The sequence below is a fragment of the Schistocerca serialis genome, chromosome 6 (assembly GCF_023864345.2).
Source record: "Schistocerca serialis cubense isolate TAMUIC-IGC-003099 chromosome 6, iqSchSeri2.2, whole genome shotgun sequence".
In the NCBI taxonomy this organism is placed as follows: domain Eukaryota; kingdom Metazoa; phylum Arthropoda; class Insecta; order Orthoptera; family Acrididae; genus Schistocerca; species Schistocerca serialis.
In genome coordinates this window covers 603,223,268-603,248,343 of record NC_064643.1, presented here as the reverse complement: position 1 = coordinate 603,248,343, position 25,076 = coordinate 603,223,268, and the positions used below count along the sequence as shown (strand labels likewise).

At 43.5% G+C, this 25,076-nt stretch overlaps 1 protein-coding gene across 2 annotated transcripts in view; it reads right to left on the bottom strand.

The window, feature by feature from the left end:
• The window catches only part of LOC126484262 (N-alpha-acetyltransferase 35, NatC auxiliary subunit), a 145,205-nt gene that overhangs the window by 16,053 nt on the left and 104,076 nt on the right, over window positions 1–25,076 (bottom strand). For both annotated transcript variants that reach the window (XM_050107683.1, XM_050107682.1), the window contains 2 exons: window positions 22,483–22,674; window positions 6,640–6,780 (listed from right to left, as the gene is read on the bottom strand). In XM_050107683.1, coding sequence (XP_049963640.1) covers window positions 6,640–6,780; window positions 22,483–22,674 — 333 coding nt within the window. The remainder of the gene's footprint in view (window positions 1–6,639; window positions 6,781–22,482; window positions 22,675–25,076) is intronic.

The following is a 25,076-nucleotide window of genomic DNA, read 5'->3' as shown; positions in this document are numbered from 1 at the left end:
CACCTATCAGTGCCACACGACTTTTGGTCCTCAACTTAACCAATGCCGCCTCCCTCTTTTTTTCCCTTATCCCAACACATGCATACTATCACACATTATTGGTTCCTTTTCTCCCAGGTTTCTGTATGTTTTAATGTATGTTGTGCATTTTTATACATTTGTGTGTATTTTTATGTTTTCGTGCCTATTTTGCATATATGTGCATGTTTTTGCATGTCTAAGTATTTTTATGCACCTTTTCTCTTATCCAGATCCCCTCATAACCATCTGACACCTTTTTTCACCCATTTCTGCATCATTCCCATTTCCCTTATGCCATCCCCACCACAATGGACCCAGCTCCATTTTTCTGCGCCAGTTCAGAAAAGTATCTCTTTCCCCGACTAAAACCCAGTCCCATATCCTGCTTCTTAAATGCTACCTATACCATGGAATCTCCCCCAATGCCCTAACCATAAAAATTCCTTGCTCTGGATCCCACCTCTCCTTTCACAATTACCTTTGCTGTTTCAGATTCTCCAAAAACACATCTCCATGGCACATGCATCCCAGAACCACCTCTGCTCCCTCTGCAAGACACTGCTACTGTGCAATCCCTACGCCGTACATCACATCTCTGAAACTGAGCTCCTTGCTCTCCAACACCTCGACGATCATTCCAAACACCACCTCCATAAGTCATCCAACCTGTTGGCATCTACTGCCAAAGTGATTCCATCCCAGAAGTCCAGCATAACCTCCAATCTCTACTTAAAGCCTTCGGCTCTTCCCAGAACATCTTCCCCGAATCCATTCCCCCTCACCCCTATGACACCCCACATACCCATCATCTTCTACATGGTCCCAGAAATCAACAAACCCAACAACACTGGATGCCCCATTGTGGCTGGTTATTGTGCCCCCAGCGAAACATTTCAACTCTCACTGATCAACAGCTTCAACCAATTGTCCATTATCTAGCCTTCCTACATCGATTCTCCACCAGCCCTACCCCTTTACCTCCTGGAGTCCTACTTATCACTATTAACACCGCCTCCCTATATGCAAACATTCCTCATGCCCATGTGCTTACTGCTATTGAACACTGTCTTTCCCAAAGTGCTACTGACTCCAAATTCATTACCTCATTCCTCATACACCCTGCTAACTTTATACTAACTCACAACTACTTCTCCTTTGAGGGGAAGGTATACAAATGAATCTGCAGCACAACCATGGGCACTCACATGGCACCCTCCTATGCTCATCTGTTAATAGGATATTTAGAGGTGATCTTCCTAGCCTCTCAAAATGCCTGGTTCAGGTTCACTGATGATATCTTTGTGATCTGGACTCAGGCCTGAGGCATACTGTCTTTGTTCCTTCACACCCTCCAACATCTCTCCCATCCCCTTCACCTGGTCCTCCTCAACTCAGTATGCTACCTTCATAGATACTGACCTCTTCCTCTCTGATTGCTCTTTCCACACCTCTGTCTATATTAAACCCACCAACAGAACCTGCATTTTGACAGCTGTCATCTCTTCCACACCAAAAAATTCCTCCCACAGAGCCTGGCCACTCACGTCCACCACATCTGCAATGACAAAAACTCCCTTGCCCAGCATGCTGAGGGTCTCCCCTGAAGGTCTTCACAGACAGGCACTACCCCCCACCCCACCCCACCCCACCCCACCCCACCCCACCCCCCCCTTTCCCACCCTCCCTAAGACCTACTCCACAGACAGATCTCCTGAGTCATTTCCCTCTCATACCCCCAATCCTCCCACCATTGAACCACATCCTTCATCAGGGCTTTCATTATCTATCATACCCTGAAATGAGGGACATGCTACCCAAGATCCTTCCCACCCCTCCTAAAGCAGTGTTCCATTGCCCACCGAATCTCCGTAACATCCTAGTCCACGCCTACACCTGCCCCAATCACAATCCCTTGCCACAGAGATCATATCCCTATAGAAGACCCAGGTGCAAGACTTGCCCAATCCATCCATCCATCCAGCAATTTCTATTTCAGTCTTGTCACAGGCTTATCCTACTCCATCTATCCCAGCAGTGGCCAGGCCACCAGTGAAAGCAGGAATTTCACATACCAGCTCTGCTGCAATCATTGCACAGATGTTTGTATTGGCATGACTACCAACCAGCTGTCCACCAGGATAAACTGCCACTGCCAAACTGTGCCCAAGAGCAAAGTAGACCACTCTGTAGCTAAACATACAGCTGAACATAACATGCTTCACTTCAATCCCTATTCTTGTCTCCCATCTTCTTTGTGTGCCGCTCTCTGCCAACGCACCTGCCCATCTTTCTCCTTCCCCACTCACCATCTTTTTCACCGACCCCACGGCCTCCATATGTTGCACTTGTTGCCAAGACTGCCATTTCCATTCTAAGTGACTCTTGCATTTCAGTCCAAGATGCTGGAGATAGCAGCTTGTGTGAATGAATGCATGTTTGGTTCCTTTTCTGATGAATGCTGTTGCTGCAAGGTAATGTGTAAGTATCTTTCAGTGTACCGTACCTGTCTGCAATTTAATGTGCCATCTTTACAGTAAGCAGCAATCTATCTTTCCTTTGTATGTTTGATATTCCAACCTGGAATTTCCATTATTCTCACTTTCTCCAATGTTGCTTACCTCAGACCGCCTCTCTTGACCTTCCTCATCACAGGAAGAAGGTGTGACGAAGACCTCTAATTCACTTCTCAGTTTCAGTTAAGTAACCACAGAAGATGTCTAGACCTCTAGAGTTGTAGTGCAAAAGAACTATCAGATTCACATAATCACTTAGATTTCTTCCACACATGTGACAATGTGTGTCCACAAAATTGAATAAGGCTATTTTTAATATCTGAAAAATAATGGGATCTCTTTCAAGTCAAATGAATGGATCAATGGGCAGTGAAAGCAGAAATTTCACATACCAGCTCTGCTGCAATCATTGCACAACTGTTTGTATTGGCATGACTACCAACCAGCTGACCACCAGGATAAACTGCCACTGCCAAACTGTGGCCAAGAGCAAAGTAGATACTGTATTGTATGGTGTCCCCAGGAGCAGATCTAGGCTCAGATCACAATGTAGTAGTGATGAAGAGTAGGCTGAAGTTTAAGAGATTAATCAGGAAGAATATATAAAGAAAGAAATGGGATACCAAAGTACTAAGGCATGACAAGGTATGCTTGACGTTTTCTAAGGCTATAGATCAGCAATAGGAATAGCTCAGTAGGCAGTTTGTAGTGATTTGAGACTTTCGGTGTAAATTCTAGAACCACTCGGAATTCTACCGTCTCGAACACACAACATTTTAGATGTGAGTGTGGGATGATAGAATCCTACCTACTGCGCATCACATGTTTGTGTGTGCAGGTTTGAAATTCAGCCGCGAGAAGAATGTAGACCCGGTGGTCAAACGGCACTGACAAATACCTGTCGGGTGATCCATGGAAGTTTTAGAGGAAGTGCGTATGAGAGGACCATGGAGTATTTATGTAACTCTGTGATAATAGTGTCAGTGGCTATTGTTAGTGAAAAAAGAACAGTGGAGAAAGAACTCTTTTAAAAAAACTCTTATTCCAGCCTTGCTAGAGGCAAGACGTATTTTATGAATCCTGTGATAGATTCATGGTTATTAAATCAACTCTGTTGAAAATGTAACTTACTTGTTTCTAATGTGAGACGACACGGGTGACTTGCAAGAAGTCGAATGTTTATGTGAGAAGTGTGAATTTTGTTCTGTATGAAGTTCTAATATATCGTTAGTTGAAACTTCCTGGCAGATTAAAACATTGTGCCCGACCAAGACTCGAACTCGGGACGGGACCTTTGCCTTTCGCGGGCAAGTGCTCTACCATCTGGGCTACCGAAGCACGACTCACGCCCGGTACTCACAGCTTTACTTCTGCCAGTACCTCGTCTCCTACCTTCCAAACTTTACAGAAGCTCTCCTGCAAACCTTGCAGAACTAGCACTCCTGAAAGAAAGGATATTGCGGAGACATGGCTTAGCCACAGCCTGGGGGAGGTTTCCAGAATGAGATCGTTAGTTGATGAAAAGTAACCTTCGAGTATCTACTTATTTCACAAGTAGAGGGAGTATTTTAAATATTCCTGTACCTAGCATCACTCTTCGGAGAAGAAGTTTAAAGAGATTCCAGCAGCCAATTAACCAGCGAAGAAGATCGGCTGCGCACTTCCAAGTAAGTCAACTCGTATAAAGGAGGTGGGAAGGTAGCATACATACACTTCACACACTCTTCTGTCGTCATAACCATTAGAAGTTCAGTTGAAGAGGAATGGATATCTCTAAATGGACAACCATGGAAGTTGGAAAGAATAACATAGGAACAAGGGAGGTAACTGAAAAAACCATGGGTAACAGAAGAAATACTTCAGTTGATCGATCAAAGAAGAAAGTACAAAAATGTTCAGGGACATTGAGGAATACAGAAACACAAGCTGCTGAGGAATGAAATAAATAAAAAGTGCAGGGAAGCTAAGACGAAATGGCTGCATGAAAAATATGAAGAAATACAAAAAGAAAGTCAAAACAACCTTCGGTGACATTAAAAGCAAGGTGACATTAAAAGCACGGGTGGTAACATTAAGAGAGCAATGGGAATTCCACTGTTAAATTCAGAGGAGAAAGTGTATAGCTGGAAAGAGTACATTAAAGGCCTCTATGAGGAGGAGGATTTGTCCGATGTGTGAGAAGAAGAAATAGAAATCGATTTAGAAGAGATGGGGGATCCAGTATTAGAATCAGAATTTAAGGCAGCTCTGGAGGATTTAAGATCAAATAAGCAAATTATTCAAGTTTATGTGTAGACTGTATGAGTCTTGTGATATATCATCTAACTTTCAGAAAAATACCATCCACATGATCCCGAGGACAGCAAGAGCTGACAAGTGCGAGAATTATCGCATAATGGGCTCAACAGCTCATGCATCCAAATTAATATACAGAAGAAAATTGAGGAAGAAAAATCATGAAAAAAGCTGCGAGATGTTCAAAATTCTGAGAAAAATAAGAGTAAGTTGTAGGGAGAGAAGGGTAAAATACAACATGTACAAGAGCCGAGAGGGAATAATAAGAATGGATGACCAAGAATGAAGAGCTTGGATTAAAAAGGGTGTAAGGCAGGGATGTAGTCTTTTGCCCCCACGGTTCAATCAGTACACTGAAGAAGCAATGATGGAAGTAAAAGAAAAGTGCAGGAGTGAAATTAAAATTCAATGCAAAAGTACGTCAATGACATGATTCGCTGATGACATTGCTATCCTGGGTGAATGTGAAGAAGAATTACATGATCTGCTGAATGCAATAAACAGTCTAATGAATGCAGAATATGGACTTGACAGTAAATTGAAGGAAGTTGAAGGTAAAAAAAGGTAGCAGAAATGAGAACAGTGAGAAACTTAAGATGAGGACTGATGGTCACGAAGTAGATGAAGCTGAGGAATTCTACTACCTAGGCAGCAAACTAACCAATGACGGACGGAGCAAGGAGAACATCTTGCCATTCCTGGCTAAGATAAGTCTATTAGTATTAAACATTTGGCTAAATTTGAAGAAGAACTTTCTGAGAATGTATGTTTGCAGCACAGCACTGTATAGTAGGGTGAAACATGGACTGTGGGAAAACTAGAACAGAAGAAAATCAAAGCATTTGAAATGGGGTGTTACAGATGAATGTTGAAAATTAGGTGGACTTTTAAGATGGAGAACACTGAGATCAGGGAAGGACTTCCGTGATACTAGAGGGAGCCACATATCAAACCAGTCGGAAGACTGGTGGTGGTGATGGTGGTGGCGGTTAGGTCCAGTATTGACATATGGCTCAGAATCATGGGCATTGATATAGCAGTGTGTAAACTTATAGGGTGTTTTGAACATAAGGTGCTACACAAAATGTATGGGGCGACTAGTGAAAGTGGGCTATGTCGTACACAATGTAGATGTGAACTTTGTGGATTCTATAGACCTCTTGAAGTCACAAATTTCATCAAAATAAACCACTCGAAATGAGTCAGACATATTTTTGGTATGGAACAAAGAACCCAACAAAAATAGTGGTGATACAAAACCCAGTGGGATGAAGAAGCAGGGGAAGATCAAGACTTTGATGACATACAATGAGCTCTGAAATCTACTGGTGGCTGAGCATGGAGAGACAAAACACTGGACAGGGACAAACAGAATTATGTCACAGAGCAGGCCAGCGTCCATAATGACCTGTACAGCGAGGAAGAAGAAGAAGAAGAAGAAGAATAAGAAGAAGAAGAAGAAATACAATTCATTTCAAAATCTGTCGATAACAAATCATCACGTGGGAATTAACAATGCTATAATTAAGAAAGTAGTTAGGAGAAGAGTCTGACAATGTAACAGATCTTATATACTTGGTATAGTATTTATGAAATCTACAACATCACATGTAAGATGTACTTTTTTGCAAAATAATTTGTTAAAGGCAGTTCCAAGAGGAACAGCAACGAAGCTGAGGCAATGACCAGCTGATACATCTATACATTATTCTCTTGACACTGAGTATTTTTCCTCCTCCTAGTCACTACTTTTATTTTTTGAAAACTTTTTCAGAAAGGTATTTATTATATGTAGAAATTTGAATATTACCTCATCTTGAAGGGCTGCAAAATCTTCAAGTAGATGGGCTAATTTATCCCTCTGTCTGGCTCTGTTATGGCCACACAGTTGAATTAAATTTCCAAATGGCCTCACACAGTGACCAAGGAATGATTCCACAAATTCTTTTGCCTGAAATTCAAAGCAAACACTGCATCATTCTGCTATAAATCTGACAATGGCTAATGATATGATATTCCTGTATCGCCATGCTAATTAACACAGGAAAATAAAGAGCTTCCTTAAAATTCTTTAGTCCGTCAAAGTTTCAGAGTTGATAAAGTACATATATCAGACTTACATGAAGACAATTATTATCAAAAACATAATGAAAAATTCATATGATTTATAGAAGTTTTGTTTTGATAGTTACATAGGAGACTGTATGAGGTTGAAATTTTGTAGCTAAAATTCTGTACTACATCTCACACAATACGTACTTAATGTAAAATTTGTTTTAAACCTACTATTCATGAGAGGATAGAGGTATCTGAGAGTAAACAAGGAATCAGACATGACAAATACAACAATCGAAAATCTACGATGCATTGTAACAATATTATGGAAAGGATAGTTGTTACTCACCATACAGCGGAGATGCTGAGTCGCCAACAAAGTCTTCACTGGAGATACAACACACACACACACACACACACACACACACACACACACACAAGCGCGCGCGCGCAAACACCAGTCACATGCACATGACCATAGTCTCTCAGTCTCTGGCTGCTGAGGCCACACTGTGAGCAGCAGTGCATGATGGCAGTGGTGGGGGTAAGGAAGTAGCTGGGGCAGGAAGGGGGAGGGATAGCATGGTAGGGTTGGGGGGACGATAAAGTGCTGCTTGCAAGAGCATACAGGGACAAGCTAGACACATGGTCGGGCAGCTAGGTGCAGTTGGGTGGCTAGACGGAAGGTGGGGGAGGGTTAGTGGAAAAGGAGAGAGGTAAAAAGACTATGCATGCACTGGTAGAATAGAGGACTGTGTAGTGCTGGAATGGGATCAGGAAGGAGCTAGAGGGTAACAACAAAGACTAACAGAGGTTGAGGCCAGGAGGGTTATGAGAACGTATGATATATTGCAGGGGGAGTTCTCACCTGTGCAATTCAGAAAAGCTTGTGTTGGTGGGAAGGATCCAGATGGCACGGGCTGTGAAGTAGTCACTGAAATGAAGAACACTGTTTTGGGTGGTGTGCTCAGCAGTGGGGTGGTCCAGCTGTTTCTTGACCACCATTTGTTGGTGGCCATTTATGCGGACAGACAACTGGTTGGTTGTCAAGGCCACATAAAATACATTACTGCCACTTAGCTTTTAGATCACATGACTGGTTTCACAGGTAGCCCTGCACCCGACTGTACTAGGTGGTGGTGGGAAGATATACGGGACAGGTCTTGCATATTGGTCTGTTACAGGAGTATGAGCCGTAAGACAAGGGGTTGAGAACAGGAGTTGTGTAGGGATGGACGAGGACATTGTGTAGGTTTGGTAGATGGTGGAATAGCACTGCGGGAGGGATGGGAAGGATACGGGATAGGACACTCCTCATTTGAGGGCACAATGAGCGGTAGTCAAACCCCAGTGGAGAATGTGATTCAGTTGCTCCTGTCCCTTTTTTTGTATGTGTTTAGGGCGCTCAACTACTAAGGTCATTAGCGCCCAGTCACAAATGTTAGTGCAATAATAGTGTAGAAAAACACAAGGGGGCAACACCAGAAAGTACGTACAAAGACACAGATAAACAAAATAAAAGAGTTAGATCTCTTTGGACAAGTCCGTCAATGTAATAAAACTAAGGACACGAGCAGCTGCTCGAGCATCATCAGCTAACAGTTCCTGTAAGGTAGACGGCAGACACAGGACAACATGAGTGAAGAAAATGGGGACAGGACTATAAAACATGGCACACTTTCAATGGATGACCACAGGGGCACTGCGGGGCGGGGTCACCAGACAACAGGTAGAGGTGGCTAAATCGGCAATGTCCAATCCACAACCTGGCCAAAATGACCTCCTCTCGCCGGGAAGGGCGTGACGAGGTCGTCCAATCCGTCAGGATCGGTTTGATGGCCCTAAGCTTATTTTCATGGAGAGAGGACCAAGCCTCATGTCACAATGATGAAACGTGCTGACAAGGAACCCCACTAATATCAGTTGATGGAACACAAAAGGAAGCTGTCCGAGGCAGGAGGACAGCAGCCTTCGCTGCAGCATCAGCAGCTTCGTTCCCAGGCACATCAACGTGGGCAGGAATCCACAAAAAAAGGACACGAGCACCAGTATCAGCTAGTGACTGAAGGGACTAGTGAATTCGTTGCACGAGAGGGTGGTCCGAATATGGGTCACGGAGACTCTGAATGGCACTCAAAGAATCAGAGCAGATGGTATAGGGAGAATGACGATGGCAGCGGATATACTGAACAGCCTGATAGAGAGCAAAAAGCTCAGCCGTAAAGCTTGAACACTGGTCAAGGAGCTGATATTGAAAGGTATCATCCCCAACAACAAAGGCAGATCCGACGGCAGCAGTAGTCTTGGAGCCATCAGTGTAAATAAAGACATTATTAGCAAGCCTCGAACAAAGTTCGAAAAACCTTGAGCGGTATATCGAATCCGCAGTCATCTCCTTTGGGAGCAAGCTGAGTTCAAGGTGAACGCGAACCTGAGCCTGGAGCCAAGGTGGTGTCGGGCTCACACCCACTCGAAAAGTCGTAGGGAGGGTAAAATCAAGTTGCTGAAGCAGGCGATGAAAGCGGACTCCAGAAGGTAACAGGGCAGAGACATACAGCCCATATCGGTGATCGAGACAGTCGTCAAAGAAGGAGAAATATGACGAGTGGTCGGGGACTGACATCAGTCGGCAGGCGTACCGACAAAGCAACATATCGCGTCGGTAGTTTAGCAGTAATGCGCCAGCTTCGGCATACAGACTCTCAACAGGGCTGATGTAGAATGCTCCAGTCACCAGACGTAACCCTCGATGGTGGATGGAGTTTAGACGGCGTAAGATGGACCGCCGGGCAGAAGAGTAGACAAAGCTCCCATAATCCAGCTTTGATCAGACAATGGACCGATATAAGCGAAGCAGGAGCATTCGATATTCTCCACATGATGTACCGCTGAGAACACGGAGGACATTTAGGGAACGTGTACAACGAGCAGCCAAGTAAGACACATGTGGAGACAAGCAAAGTTTCCTGTCAAATGTTAGACCTAAAAATTTTGTTGTCTCCACGAATGGGAGAGCAACGGGCCCGAGATGTAAGGACGGTGGAAGAAACTATTTGTAACGCCAGAAGTTCATACAGACCGTTTTCTCACCAGAAAAACGGAAACAGTTAGCAACACTCCAGGAATATAGGCGGTCTAGACAACACTGAAGACAGCGCTCCAGGAGACATATTCTCTGAGCGCTGCAGTAGAATGTAAAGTCGTCCACCAAAAGGGAGCCTGAAACTTCAGCTGGAAGGGAATCCATTACTGGATTGATAGCTATGGCAAAAAGGGCCACACTCAAAACAGAGCCCTGGGGCACCCCAATCTCCTGGCGAAAGGCATCTGACAAAACAGAACCCACACATACCCCGAACATTCAATCTATTAAAAATGCATTAATAAAAAGAGGGAGGCGACCGCGAAGGTCCCAAGTGTGCATGGTGCAGAGAATGCCCACCCTCCAACAGATGTCGTAAGCCTTCTCCAAATCGAAGAACACAGCCGCCGTCTGGTGCTTACGCAAACAGTTGTTCATCGCCTACGAAAGCCACATGGGACATTGGTAAGGAGGCGTCGAGATTCAAGGAGCCACACCAATCGAGAATTTACCATGCGCTCCATCACCTTGCACACGCAGCTGGTACGGGAGATGGGGCGATAACTGGAAGGAAGGTGTTTGTCCTTTCCTGGTTTGGGTATGGGAGCAACAATTGCCTCACGCCAGAGTGTGGGAACATGACCTTTAGTCCAGATGCGATTATACGCGCGAAGAAGAAAGCCTTTACCTGCAGGAGAAAGGTTCTTCAGCATCTGAACACGGATACCATTGGGCCCCGGAGCAGAGGATCGGGACCAGGCGAATGCACTTTTTGAGTTCCTGCACGGTGAAGGTGGCATTGTAACTTTCACGATTCAAAGACTGGAAAGAAGGTGGCCGTGCCTCCTCTGCTTGTTTTCGGGGGAGGATGGCGGGGTGGTAATGGGCAGAGCTCGAAACCTCCACGAAAAAGCGGCTGAAGGCAGTTGAGACATCCTCAGGATCCACAAGGACTTCATTCACTACAGTCAGGCCAGAAATCGGGGAGTGGACCTTGGTGGCAGATAGCCGGCGCAGGCCACCCCAGACAACCGAAGGAGGAGTAAAACTATTTAATGAGCTGGTGAAAGCCACCCAGCAAGCCTTTTTGCTTTCTTTGATAACACGGCAACATTGTGCACAGAGTTGTTTGTAACTGATACAGTTCGCCATCGTAGGGTGGTGTTGGAAGGTGCGTAAAGCACGTCACCGAGCATGAATAGCATCGCTGCATACTGTAGTCCACCAGGGGACTGGGACTCAATGTGGAGAAGAGGAAGTACGAGAGATGGAATATTCAGCAGCAGTGAGAATAACGTCCGTGAGGTATGCGACCTGACTATCACAGCTGGAGAAGGTTTGATCATGGAAGGTCGCCAGGGAGGTGAAAAGCCCCCAGTTGGCTTTGGAGATGTTCCAGCTAGTGGAACGTGGAGAAGGGGTGTCATGCATGAGATGGATTACGCAGGGGAAATGGTTGCTCGAGTATGTCAGACAGAGCATACCACTCAAACCGACATGCAAGTTGGATAGTGGATATTGAGAGGTCCAAGTGGGAATAGGTATGCGTTGCATCCGAAAGGAAAGTAGGTACACCGGTATTTAAGCAGACTAGATTGAGGTGGTTGAAAAGGTCTGCCAAGAGGGAGCCTCTCGGGCAGGATGCTGGAGAGCCCCAAAGGGGATCGTGGGCATTAAATTCTCCAATCAACAAAAATGGTGTAGGAAGCTGAGCAATCAGTTGTATCATGTCTGCCCTAGTAAAGGCAGACGATGGAGTGTAAACAGAACAAATGGAAAATGTGAAAGTGGGGAGAGTAATCTGGACGGCAACTGCCTGCAGATCTGTGTGCAATGTGATGGGATCGTAGTAGACATCATCCCGAACCAGCAACATGGCCCCTCCATGAGCAGGAATACCTGCCACAGGGGGTAGGTCAAAACGCATGGAGGTATAGTGTGCCAGGTCAATACCATCGCATGGGCATAACTTCGTTTCTTGGAGACCCACAACAAATGGGCAGTGCATTCGAAGAAGCAATTTTAGTTCCTCTCAGTTGGACCGAATGCCACGAATATTCCATTTTCCTGAGCTGGTCAGGAGGGGCAGCTTCCTCCGCCGGTGAAAGGCCAGCTGATCGGCTACCAGCAGCGGTGCGGCCTGGCGAAACTGGAGATGGCCGGTAACGGCAACCACTGGGTGGCACAGGAGAAGAAATGCACCTCGGCGGAGATGGAGAACTCTTCTTTCTATGAGCCTTCTTTGAAGAATTACGTTTTGTCGAAAGAACAGTTGATGGCTGTGAAGTTTGTGTACGCAAGAAATCTGCGAGTGTCGGTTCTTTTTTGAAGGTCTGAGCATCTGATTTAGAGGTCCTCGTCTTAGCGGTAGCAGGTGATGATGTTTGAGACTTAGGATTGGTGGGACGAAGAGGAGACGTTGATTGGGCGATCTTAGCACTGGCCGATCTGACGGCCAAATTGCTAAATATTAGATGGCATGTCTGTATATCTACCTCCCTGGTAGACCGAGGAGAGGCGAGAACGGTACTGTATTGACCTGCCGGAAGCACTGTGGGTTTTCTGCTATTGAATAACTTGAGAGCAGCCAAGGTCGACACCTTCTCTTTCACTCGAATTGCCTGTACACTTTTCTCATCTTTGTAGATGGGGCAGTCGCAAGAGGAGGCAACATGGTCGCCCATGCAGTTGATGCAACGAGGGAACGGAGGGGGACAGTCACCCTCATGGGCGTCCCTGCCACAGGTAACGCATTTAGCCGCACTTGAACAAGACTGCCGTGTATGGTTAAACTGCTGACATTGGTAAGACCTTGTAGGGCTGGGTGCATAAGGCCGAACAGAAATGATCTCATAACCCGCTTTAATTCGTGAAGGCAATTGCACATTGTCCAATGTCAGGAATGTGGTTCGGGTCGGTATGAGGTCCTTGTCGACCCTTTTCATGACCCGATGGACGACCGTCACTCCCTGATCAGAGAGGAAAGACAGAATCTCATCATCAGTTAGTCCGTCAAGTGACTTGGTATGCACCACACCACGTGGCGAATTCAAGGTGCGGTGGGCCACCAACCCGTACAGGAAATGTGTGTAAGAGAGTGGCTCGAAGTAATTTTTGGGCCTGGAAGGTGCTCTCTGTCTCCAACAGCAAGGTACCGTTGCACAACTGAGTACAAGATTTCACTGGTCCTGCAATCGCATCTACACCCTTCTGAATGACGAAAGGGTTGACTGTTGAGAAATCGTGACCGTCAGATCTTGTGACAACAAGAAACTTCAGTGCTGGTGGTAGAATTTTCGGAACAGGAGTTGCATCTAGCTTTCTTTTTTGGGCAGAAGACAGGGAAGAAGAAGAGAAATCCATAGCGGATGAATCCCATCATCTCCGATGGTGTGCTCCTTCCTTATGGGGGCCCTCTCAGAGGGCATTCCCGCCTTAGGTGATTGTCCACACCTCAGGTCACACCTCCCGAGAAACGGACGGAGGGACCAATCAGCACGTTCGGAAGGTAACAGCTCAGGCAATCACCCCTCCCTGGGCCAGGCCTTTACCAGGGGGCACGTGCGTGCCTTACTTGTCTGCCCAGGGCAGGGAATTACACGTTACCCCGTCACCAGCTATGCATGCGAACATGTGGGTCGGCCTTCAGACACGCACAGGGAGGAAAGAAGAGAGGAAAGAGAAAGAGAGATAGAGGGATAGAAGAAAGAATCTCAAACGCTGAAGTGGAGAATAAGACATGGAAAAGAAGAAACGGAGAATAGGGCAAGGAGAATGAGGCAGAGATAGGAGTAAGGGCATGAAATCAAAGAGAAGAGAAGAGTGAACATAGGGAAAAAGACCAATAGAGGAAGAAAGCGTGAGAATGGAGAAAAACAAAGGAAACAGGATCCTGGAGTTTCCAAACGTCCGTCTCCAGACGAAGGCTCAATACATTACTCCCAAGAAGAGGGAGTGTGAAGGGAAGGTGGGGGGGGGGGGGAGGATTGGGGACGAGGAGGGATGGTGGAGGGGGATAGGGCAGCCCGGAAAGGTAGGAGAACTGCACTAGCTCGGGGCCCCATGCTCGTCACACACGTATCCACAAAAGAGTTGTGGACCCCCTGGGGGTTCTCCGGTCCTGAGTGGTACTGAGTCACAATGGGAATGCTCCCCTGTGGTCAGATGGTGGGACTTTCGGAGGTGGTGGATGATTGGAGGGAAAAGGCATGGGAGATCTGTTTTTGTACAAGGTTGGGAGGGAAATTACAGTCTGTGAAGGCCTCAGTGAGACCCGGAGTGTGGGAGCACTCATCACAACAGTTGTGATGACCACAGGTGGCTAGGCTCTATAGAAGGGACTTCTTGGTATGGAACGGGTGGCAGCTGTCGAAGTGGAGGTATTGCTGTGGTTGGTGGGTTTGATATGGATGGAGGTACTAATGTAGCCATTCCTGAAGTGGAGGTCGACATCGAGGAATGTGGCTTGTTAGGCTGAATTTGATCAGGTGCAGCGAATGGAGGAGAAGGTGTTCACATGCTGGAGGAATGTTGATAGGGTGTCTTCATCCTTTATCCAAATAATGAATATGTCACCAATCAATCTGAACCAGAGAAGAGATGGGGATTCTAGGTGTTTAGGAACTATTCCCCTAGATGGCCCATGAAAAGGTCAGGGAGAGATTCTGGGCTGGGCCTAAGGATTTGAGGAGAGACTGGAGATCCTGCTGGAATTTTTGGAATGGGGGTCACTGTGGCAGGGTTTGTAGGTGGCTGAATCTGTCAGCTGGTGGAGTCTTTCCACCAGGCAACCCTTGCAGTTCATAACAGTAGTGGTGGAGCCTTAGTCAGCAGGTAGGATTATAAGTCCGTGATCAGTTTTTAAATGGTGGATTGTGGTTTTCCATGGATGTGAGGTTAGTTTGCATGTTAGGGATTTGGGGATTGACAATGAGACAAGGTTTTTGGTTAAGAAATTCTGAAAAGTTAGCAGGGGGTAATTAGGGGAGCAGTGGGGGTGAATCACAGTTGGATGGCAGCAGAGTGAACTGAGTCGGGCAAGGTTTAACATTTGTCTTTGGTTGAGTCCGATAGCTAGGGATGGTGGCGAAAAAGTGTTTCCACTGCAGGGATCAGCAGAAGGAGAGAAGGTCTTTAACAAGTCCTGCATGACTGAATTTGGGAGTGGGGGAAAAGGTGAGGCCTTTGAAAAGGACTGATACTTCTGTAGGCCTAAGGCTATTGGAGGAAAGGTACATGACTGTGTTTTATGTCTGTTTAGGTTCTGAATTCTATAAGGTGATGGCAGGGAATTTTTGAGGGTGAGGTAAATGTAGCAGGTCTGTGAGGCGGGGTTTGTCAGCTATGAGGGGAAGTGGGGAAGGTTTGAAGGTCGTTGTAGAGGTGGTGAACAGTGGTTGCTCAAGGCGGGAGTAGGACGTGAACAGGGTGGAGAGTTTTTGAGGTGGCGTTGTGCATATTGCTCTAGTTCCTGGAGAGCAAGAGTTTTAGTGTGTGTTATGGGATCCAGGAATTTGGGATTGCATAGCAGGAAAATTTTACAGATGGAGTCAAGGTATTGGAAGGAGGTTTGGGCCAGACTGATAACGGTTTTGAAGGATTATGTTGGCGAACGTTAAGTATTGGAGGAATCTGAACAGACAGATGTCATTGTTGAAGGAAGGGTGGCAGCCAGAGATGGGAAATTTGATGGTACAGTCATTGGGGGGGGGGGGGGGGAGATTCTGTGAGTCAAGCAACAATGCGGGGAAAAACACACAAAAATAGTTAAATAACGCAGAATTATGTCTGAAAAATTTGCAAAAATACACCAAAACATGTGGGAAAAAAATCACAAAATGGATGAAATAAGGGGAAACATGATGAAATCTGAGAGAGTAGGCCGACAGCAAATGGCAAAACCCAACTGGATGTGGCGTGAAGGCACAATGAGATCAAAGAAAAATGAATAAAAAGATTGTAATGTGAGTTATAGGGCTGTTGGTGGTTTAAGTGTGAAGAAGGGGTGACAGATGTTACTAGATTAGGTGAAGTTAGTAGGTGCGAACCGTAACAGAGAGGGGATGGGGGACGGTTGGTATGATGCAAGTTCGTGGTATGGGAAATAACACGCAAAAATACTTGAGAGTGACGCAGGAAGAGTAATCAATTTGGAGGTATTGGACTAAGATATCAGCGCAGTCTCGTACTTGTCTGTTGTGCACAGCACAGACTGTTGATACAGAGTGACTTGTAAGTGAAGCATGCACTGCATTTCGTAAGTTGACAAGAGAAACACAGGAAAGAGAAAGGCGGATGGACACTGATTATAGTAATGCAGTAGAAAACAGTAACACAGGAAAACAGCACTGGGTTATGGGATGAAAAAAAGTTGTCGGCAAAATTGAACAATGGAAAATCCAGGATGGAATGTAAAAATATTATGAAAAGGATAGTTGCTACTCACCACACAGTGGAGATGCTCAGTCACAGATAGGCACCATTACCCACCCCTACCCTACTATCCTTCCCCTCCCTGCCCCAGCCTCCTCCTTACCCCTACCACCCAGCTGTGTCTCCAACCATGCACTGCTGCTCTCAATGTGGCTTCAGCAGCCAGAGACTGCAGTCTGTGTGTGTGTGTGTGTGTGTGTGTGTGTGTGTGTGTGTGTGTGTGTGTGTGTGTGTGTGTTTCTGTCTCCAATGAATGCCTTGTTGGCTGAAAGCTAATTTTCTGAGAGTCTTTTTGTTGTGCCTATCTGCAACTCAACATCTTTGGTATATGGTGAGTAGTAACTATCCTTTTCATAATATTTTTATAAGACAAATACATTTACTTTTCCTTGGAAATCACAATTTTTTTCATCCATTCATACATATCACATAAAACCAAAACAGTAACATAAAATTTGAATCAATAATGTAATGATAGTGAGAAGACACACTTATTAGCAAGGCACTTGCTGTGTTGAACATTTTGTGTGAAGTTAAAACTGTTTGCTTGACTGTGGTTCAAAAGAGGATTCCAATTTGCAGTATCCAAGCACACCTTATGGACCACACTTTTGACAAGTATGGAGAGGAACTAGTGGTTACATGCAGCTCTGAGTAGATCCGCAAAGCATGTTTGAAAAGGCAGTTGGTAGCACACTGATTTTAAAAGCAGGGCTTGAGATTTTTGTTTCTGTTTAGTGCTAAGTTTCTTCACAAAATGCTGGTAGTTCTAGACATTGTGAACTAGAACTTCACTCTAAAACTGGTAAAATTAGAATGTTAAGAACAACTGCATTAGACTAAATAATATATCCACCTTTTATTGTGAAATTTTTCTCACTTGATATACTCATCACATATTTCATCTACTGACGCTTAAACATTTTTGACAGCTATCTGAGAGAGATAAAATTAGCAAATGAGGCAGAGTGTTTGTTCAAGCAATGAAACCCTGGTATCTTTTGACAGTTAGCAAACTGGTTCTTTTGTGTATTCATGGTCTGAAACAGTTTAAGATTTTTGCACTGCTCAAACACTATTTCATTCTCATGCCATGATATGTACAATAAATAATCTGAGTGCATCATATATTCTTCATTAGCAGTGGAAGTTACTCAGTCGATAGACTGATACAGCAAATGTCATTTCTACACATGTAATTATTCAGTGTCTTTTAATGGAGTCTATTGTTGCACCTATCTCACAACCATTGCAGATCTTGTACTTTACTGAACATCTTCAAATCCATCATACTCACTGAGCAAGGTGTTAGTTTCATTTGTTATGCACAGTGTCCTATAAAGTTCAGATATTTGTTAAATGTACCACTGCCAAAAATGACTGAAAAATTTTTAAAAGTTTAATGATAATTTTCTCATTTTAAGGAAAGTAACTTCTTCCAGTTAAAGCTCATTTTTTCCTCGCTTGAATACCTCAAATAATGCAGTTCTTATACACTAATATTGTAAAAAAATGAATGTTGTAATTAGTCTAATTTTGTCTTTGTGGCCCCTATGATAGTGATATACAGGGGAGTGCAGCATATGCCTTGATTCATCACTTACTGCTGGTTCTTGGAACTTTGTATGTAAGTTTTCATAGGATATTTTGCTTCCATCTTCAAGTGAGTGCCAGTTCAGTGTCTCTCCCATCCCCCCCCCCCCTCCCACTCCCACCTCGCCAGCATCTCTGTGATCCTCTCCCTACAGTCAGACAAACCTGTGACTATTCAGGCTGCCCTACTTCATATGCATTCAATAGGCTGATTGTGTTTCCCTAGCATTTTATAAATGAAACAAAATATGCCATTTGCTTTACCTAAGGCTGAGTGATTATTCTATTTCATATTCCTCTCAACTGTTACAGCCATGTATTTTTACAAGTTGACCGATTCCTACTGGGACTCACTGATATCCAAGACACATTTTTTTTTTTTTTTTATGCACAGTTTTACGTTTCTGAACATTTAATGCAAGTTGCCAGTCCTTGCACCACTTTGAAATCTTATCAAGATATGAATGAATATCCGGGCAGCTTTAACAACTGCATTACCTGTGAAAAGTATGAGCTTACTTTTAATATTGCCTGCAAGGGCATTAATACACAACATGAATAGAAAATGTCCCAACATATTTTGCTGTGGCATGCCAAAAATTGCTTCAGCATCAGAGTCTGCTGATGAGTCTCCAAAAAAAATGAGCTGTGTGCCTCCTAATAAGAAATCGTCAGCCCACTAACAAATTTCACTTCATACCCCACACAACCATACTTTCAACACTAAGTGTAAGTGGGGTATTGAGCTGAATGCCTTTCAGAAGTTAAGAAATAATGCACCTTCCTGACTGCCTTGATCCACAACTTTCAGGATGCCATGTGAGAAAAGTACAAGCTGTCTTTCACATAATGAATTTTTCAGAATTTCTGCTGGTTGGTGTGGAGGAAGATATTCTGTTTGAGATACCTCATTACATTAGATCTCAGAATATATTCTAAGATTCTACAACAAGTAGATGTCAAGGATACCAGAGAGTAGTTTTATGGATGTGTGTGTATCCTCACACAGTGAGCTACCCAGCCTCTGATGTGTAGTACAAATTTGACTCATTTATGGGGATTCTGCAGTTCTAGACATGATGCAAGTCTAGAAATTGGCAACCTCGATTTTCACAGAAGCTTTGAAGTATATGGTTCAAGACTTCCACTCAACTCAGAACCTGGGGGGCCATGGTTAGTTCTAATTACAATGCTGCAGATTGTGAGATTCATTGTAATTTTGTGAGCAACTCTAGAGTACCTGGTGGGTGAGATCCAACTATGACCTCAGGGCCTATATGACATGCATTGTTTGTGCCAGTGTGCACCATAATCCACAGTTAGCTGCATCCTGTTTGCCCAGTGGCCCAAAATCACCTCTTCAATTTGAATTGTGTGTCCAGGTATACACATAGAATGCAGCTGGTGTTCCTTCCCACCCCTTCCCACCATTTCTCTAAGGTGAAATCATACTGAGGTGGCAGAAGCCATGGGATACCACCTAATATTGTGTCAGACCTCCTTTTTCCTAGTGTAGTGCAGCAACTCGATGTGGCATGGACTCAACGAGTCGTTGGAAGTCCACTGCAGAAATACTGAGCCATGCTGCCTCTGTAGCTATCCATAATTACGAAAGTGTTTCTGGTGCAGAATTTAGTGCACAAACTGATCTCTCATTTAAGACCCATAGATATTCAATGGGATTCATGTTGAGTGATCTGGGTGGCCAAATCATGCACTCAAATTGTCCAGAATGTTCTTCAAACCAATCGTGAACAATTGTGACCCAGTGACATGATGCAGTCTCATCCATAAAAATTCCATCCACAAATGACTGCAAATGGTCTCCAAGTAGCTGAACATAACCATTTCCAATCAATGATTGGTCCAGTTGAGCCAGAGCACCCACTCCATTCCATTTAAACACAGCCCAAACCAATATAGAGCCAGCTTGCACAGTGCCTTCCTCACAACTTGAGTTGTGGCTTTGTGGGGTCTGCACCACACTCAAACCCTACCATCTACTCTCACCAACTGCAATTGATGTTAATTTGACCAGACCACGGCTTTTTTCAATTGTCTAGGGTCCAGCAATACGGTCACGAGGCCAGGAGAGGTGCTGTATGCAATGTCGTGCTGTTAGCAAAGACACTCGCATTGGTCCTCCACTTCTGTAGCCTGTTAATACCAAATTTTGCCACACTGTCCTATGTCCCACATTGATTTCTGCAGTTATTTCACACAAGGTTGCTTGTATGTTAGTACTGACAACTCTACTCAAACGCCGCTGCTCACGGTCATTAAGTGAAGGCCGCTGGCCACTGCATTGTCTGTGGTGAGAGGTAATGCTTGAAATTCGTGGTGAGAGGTAATGCTTGAAATTCAGTATTATTGGCACGCTCTTGATGCTGGGGACATCAGGATATTGAATTCCCTAACCATTTCCAAAATGGAATGCCCCAGGCATCTAGCTCCATTTACCATTTCATGTCCAAAATCTGTTCATTCCCATCATGTAGCCAAAATCATATCAGAAACCTTTTCACTTGAATCACCCAAGTACAAATGACAGCTCTTTTGTACCTCGTGCACATGATACTACCACCATCAGTAATAAGCATATTGCTATACCATGACGTTTGTCACCTCAGTGTATTAGACCTATGTCTGAAGTGTCAACTATTAACAAACCACCTACTCTTATTGTGTATCTTCAAGTTTTTGCTGTGCAATGCCGCATCCATTAGATTTTGGCCACGCAATTGGAGAATCCTTTTTCTTCACCTGACATTTCAGCTATGTGTCTTTTGGCCATCTTATAAGTGAAACATCACACAAACCCTAGTACTCACTCTTGTCCTTTTAAACCCACAGTCTGCAACACCGCATGTGCGGTCAATTACCCTTGCACATTAGCTTCCCCTCAACACGAGACTCAGCAGGTTTCCCAACAGGTGAAGTGAGTCTCACTGACTCATTTCCAATTTCAATGGAAGACACCAGCTCAAACTTGGTTACGAAGGTAAAGGACACCTATCCCTACCATTTCCATGCCAGTGCAGATCCTATACCTTCTGTAGAACAGAGGAGAGGAGAGAACAGTACTTGAAGTATCCCTAATTTATGACTCTCAGTAGCCCTCCCAACAAACACTTATGCAGCAGCTTCCAATCACACTGCAATTTAGCACAAAATACTTTTTTCCCCAGCAATCAACTGTGTGCATATCAAACACACACAGTTCACATATAGCTAAAATCATAAACCTTATCACCTCAACAAGTCTTTAGCTGCGGGCAATGGCCACCCCACTAAAACAATTTGATTCTTTGTTGATCAAAGCTCAGTCCTCCTCATGACACTGATTCTCACAGAAAAAAATATTACTGGCACCTATAATTCAATTTACAGTTTGATTCTCCCCTCTTACTTTTTTTTCTACACATTTTTTCGTAAATGTGATCTCTAGTAACTTTCTCACCCACTGACCTGAGAAACCACACAAAATTATATTTCACAGATCTCTTGAAGATATGGAGAATTTACATGCAAATATCAACAAGGTTTTCATGCTATTCTAAGGATTTCTGGTTTGCCTGTCTTCCCTTGTTACAAACTCAAACAAACACTTCTTGCAGTTTACATGTACAGATAAAGATTTCAGAATGTGAGTAAATTATGTTATTGTCTCTTAGTCTTCCACAAATACAACTTATTTGGCAGTTCACTCCTCTGTTCTTACACCACACAAGTCATCAACAGCATCTGCACAGCTGTTACTGTTTCCATAACTAAATTTGTCATTTGCATTGTACATGGACACACACTGACAGAAAAAGAAATCGCAACACTAAGAAGCCATATGACATAAACTAAAGTTGATAACTGTGTTTCTACATCTGAATGATGATGTATATTCAAGTTTCATACCAGTTAGTTACTGTTGAGATTTTATGTTAGTCAAGGATGCCTTTAAGGTAACACACACACACACACACACACACACACACACACACACACACAATGCAGTTGAACAAGATCATGTAATAGGGCTATGAGAAGTTGGATGTTCCTTCTGCAATACTGCAGAAGGACTTGGCATAATCTGGTTGTTAATGCCTTAATTCATTTTACCATATTTCCTCAATATAGTTTCACGTACTGGGGCATGAGGTGGTTTTTAACAGTCTCTCTTCCCACAGAGATCAATATTAATATCTTACAATGTCATACATCACTTGTCAGTTCTTCACACCTGTTCTTATACATCCACTTTCTAAGTATGTAACAAAGTGTTTAAGTCCTGATACTGCTATGATATCTTGCTAACTGATAAAAGCAGGTGATTTCTGTTAATTTGTTTATGTGGTTCAAGACAGATCCTTTCTCAAATGTTCACTCTTATCAATAACAGGAATTAACAGCTTAAACAGCACAATTTTAGGATTGCTTATTTAGTAAAGACCATTTCTCAAAAATATCACCTCAGAACAAAATTAGGGATTTATTTACCTGTTGATTGTTCAAAAGTGTAGACCTAGGCATCAAAGCAGGAGGAAATATAAAGTTTTTTGCAGCATCTCTAAGAACATCAACAAAATTTAGACTGCCAAACACCTTATTACACTGTGGTAAATACAGGAGCTGAAGAATGGATCGAGAAAGAATACAAGGGCCATGTCGACTGAAATCAATGAAGAAGTCCTGCAAAGAAAAATTTAGTACATCAGCAATGTGCTACACATAACTATCTTACAAAACAGATGGGAGCTACATCTACGTATTGCTCAAAAACGTTACCATCAGTGAATACATGTTCAACCATGTCTCTTATACATGCCCTCATAATACATCGGTAAAGATTAACTTAAAGAATAAAAATATGTACATTAATAAATTATGAGATTTAACTTCAATGTTGAACTTCATCAATGTCAGATACACAATGAATATGTCATCACCATGTACTCACAAAACTAAAGTTTATGTTATCGTTTCAGTTTTGGTGATGCCTTTTTTGTGGCATTACAATCCACCAATCTTAACCTAATCAAATTATCTATTACTAATCTAAATATCACTAATAGATAAAAAAAAATCTACTCACCAAGCAGCAGCAAAACACACACACACACACACACACACACACACACACACACACACACACACACACATGAAGGTTGTAATTAGGCAAGCTTTTGGAGCCTCACCTGAGTTCAAGTATATATTTATGTCCATGTAAACGAACTACAGTCTTTCATTACCAGCAAAGCTATTTTAATGAGTTTCAAATATTTGTGGCTTTCTTAAAAATTTATGCTGTACTCTCACAGAAGCTCAAGGAAGATTTAAACTTACTTACTTACAGAATTTTGTCTTTATCCAAAATTCATTTCCAGATAAGCTCTATACAACTTAACATACTTTATTTTCATACTACTTTGCAAACTGAACTGTGTAAAAGCTTAATTCCCTCTCTCCTTCTCCAAATCTCTCTTTTTGTTCCGTATCTCTTGGATAAATCAACCCAAAACTTAATAATTTTGCCTATCTTATTTACACAATTGTGCAGAGAAAACACGACTACAGTGTCTGTCATGATTTATTTACAGAATAAGATACAGAGCTTCTCCCATTCATGTTTGCTTACACTACCATCTGATCAGGTCAAAGGCTACGTGCACACTGTAAGTCTCTGTGGGTAATTTCTTGTGGTAGTGTTGATAAACTCCTGCAGGAGTGTTGCTGGTTCCATAGCATTGCAATGTGGCATGCTGAGGCCACCACATTGTACATCCGCAGGATGAAACAGTGATATCTGTCAATTTATGAAACTGTCTGTAGGCCCATGCAAAACTGGACTCGCTACCTGCAGCACATAACCACAGTTGCACCCTATTCCCTTGACATTTGGTGCAGAGTGATGCCTGTGTCTGAATGAGGGGTCGCTGTTTGTTGAGTTGCTATGTTTGAAATATGCTTTGAGGCCCATTTGGCAGTGAGCGGCTATTTGACAAAATCTTCAATATTTACGTATGCCAAATGATGAAAACAACTTTGTTTTACCCTATTATCTGAAAGGTTTGCCTTTTGCTACATGTAGGGATATTGGTACAGTGGCTTAAAATCTTAGACAATGGGCCTCAGTGCAGAAAGCTGTGTTTTGTCATGGCCAGGTCTGTGAGAACAAATGTGGCTCACCTGTTGTGTTAGGCCATATGTTAGCTTAGTAGCAGACTCCTTCAGCATAATATGCAGTTTGAGCTGTAATAGCGGAAGTATTCATACCACAATCTGTCACATGGTACATGATGACAGCCGTATTTGAATGGCGAAGATGCTCTCTTGTCCCACAGAAGATTTGTGGTACAGTGCTGACAGTTGTGAGTTAAACGTCATACAAATGTGTTGTGGTACTGAATATCTCAGCCTCCCACAGGCAATCTTGGTCTGATTTCACCTGTTCTGGGAAGCTGAAATTTACTATTAAACTGAACTCAATAGCATGAACCAGACTCTTTACTATCACATCTTCTAGTGTTAAGACTTCATATGGTGCACACGTTCATCACAGGCAGTGGCAATTATTGTGACGGATAGGTAGCAAGCCAATGAGAATCACAAGCAGATGTGTGAAATTTTCATTGGTAAGGAAAAAGTTATCAAGCAGTGTTTGTACATAATGTGATACTTTGCACCTGTGGCAGAGGATGCATTCCTGGGTCCATGAGTTTCAGTGCTTCTGCACATTAGGCCATAAATAACATCACATCTGTATTATTCTGGCAGCAGGGATGCCTGGCAACTTAATAATGCAAATACTGAAATACGCTGTGGTGTAGAGATGTGAGTATGTAAGGCCACAGTTGGCATGTGGCTTCATCACACAACACTGGTGCCTGACAGTGGCACATGATGTAAACAAAGAGCCAACATTCCTTGCGGTAGGTCCATCAGTTCTGTATTGTTGATCTGCGCCACTGTCAAGTGCACCGAAATCTAGAAGTTAAGAAATAGCTCCAACTCTAGACACAGCATCAGCAACAATATTTTCAGCATGTGTTGCATTTCAGTCAGAAAGCGGGTACTGAAGCTACGGCGGTTCA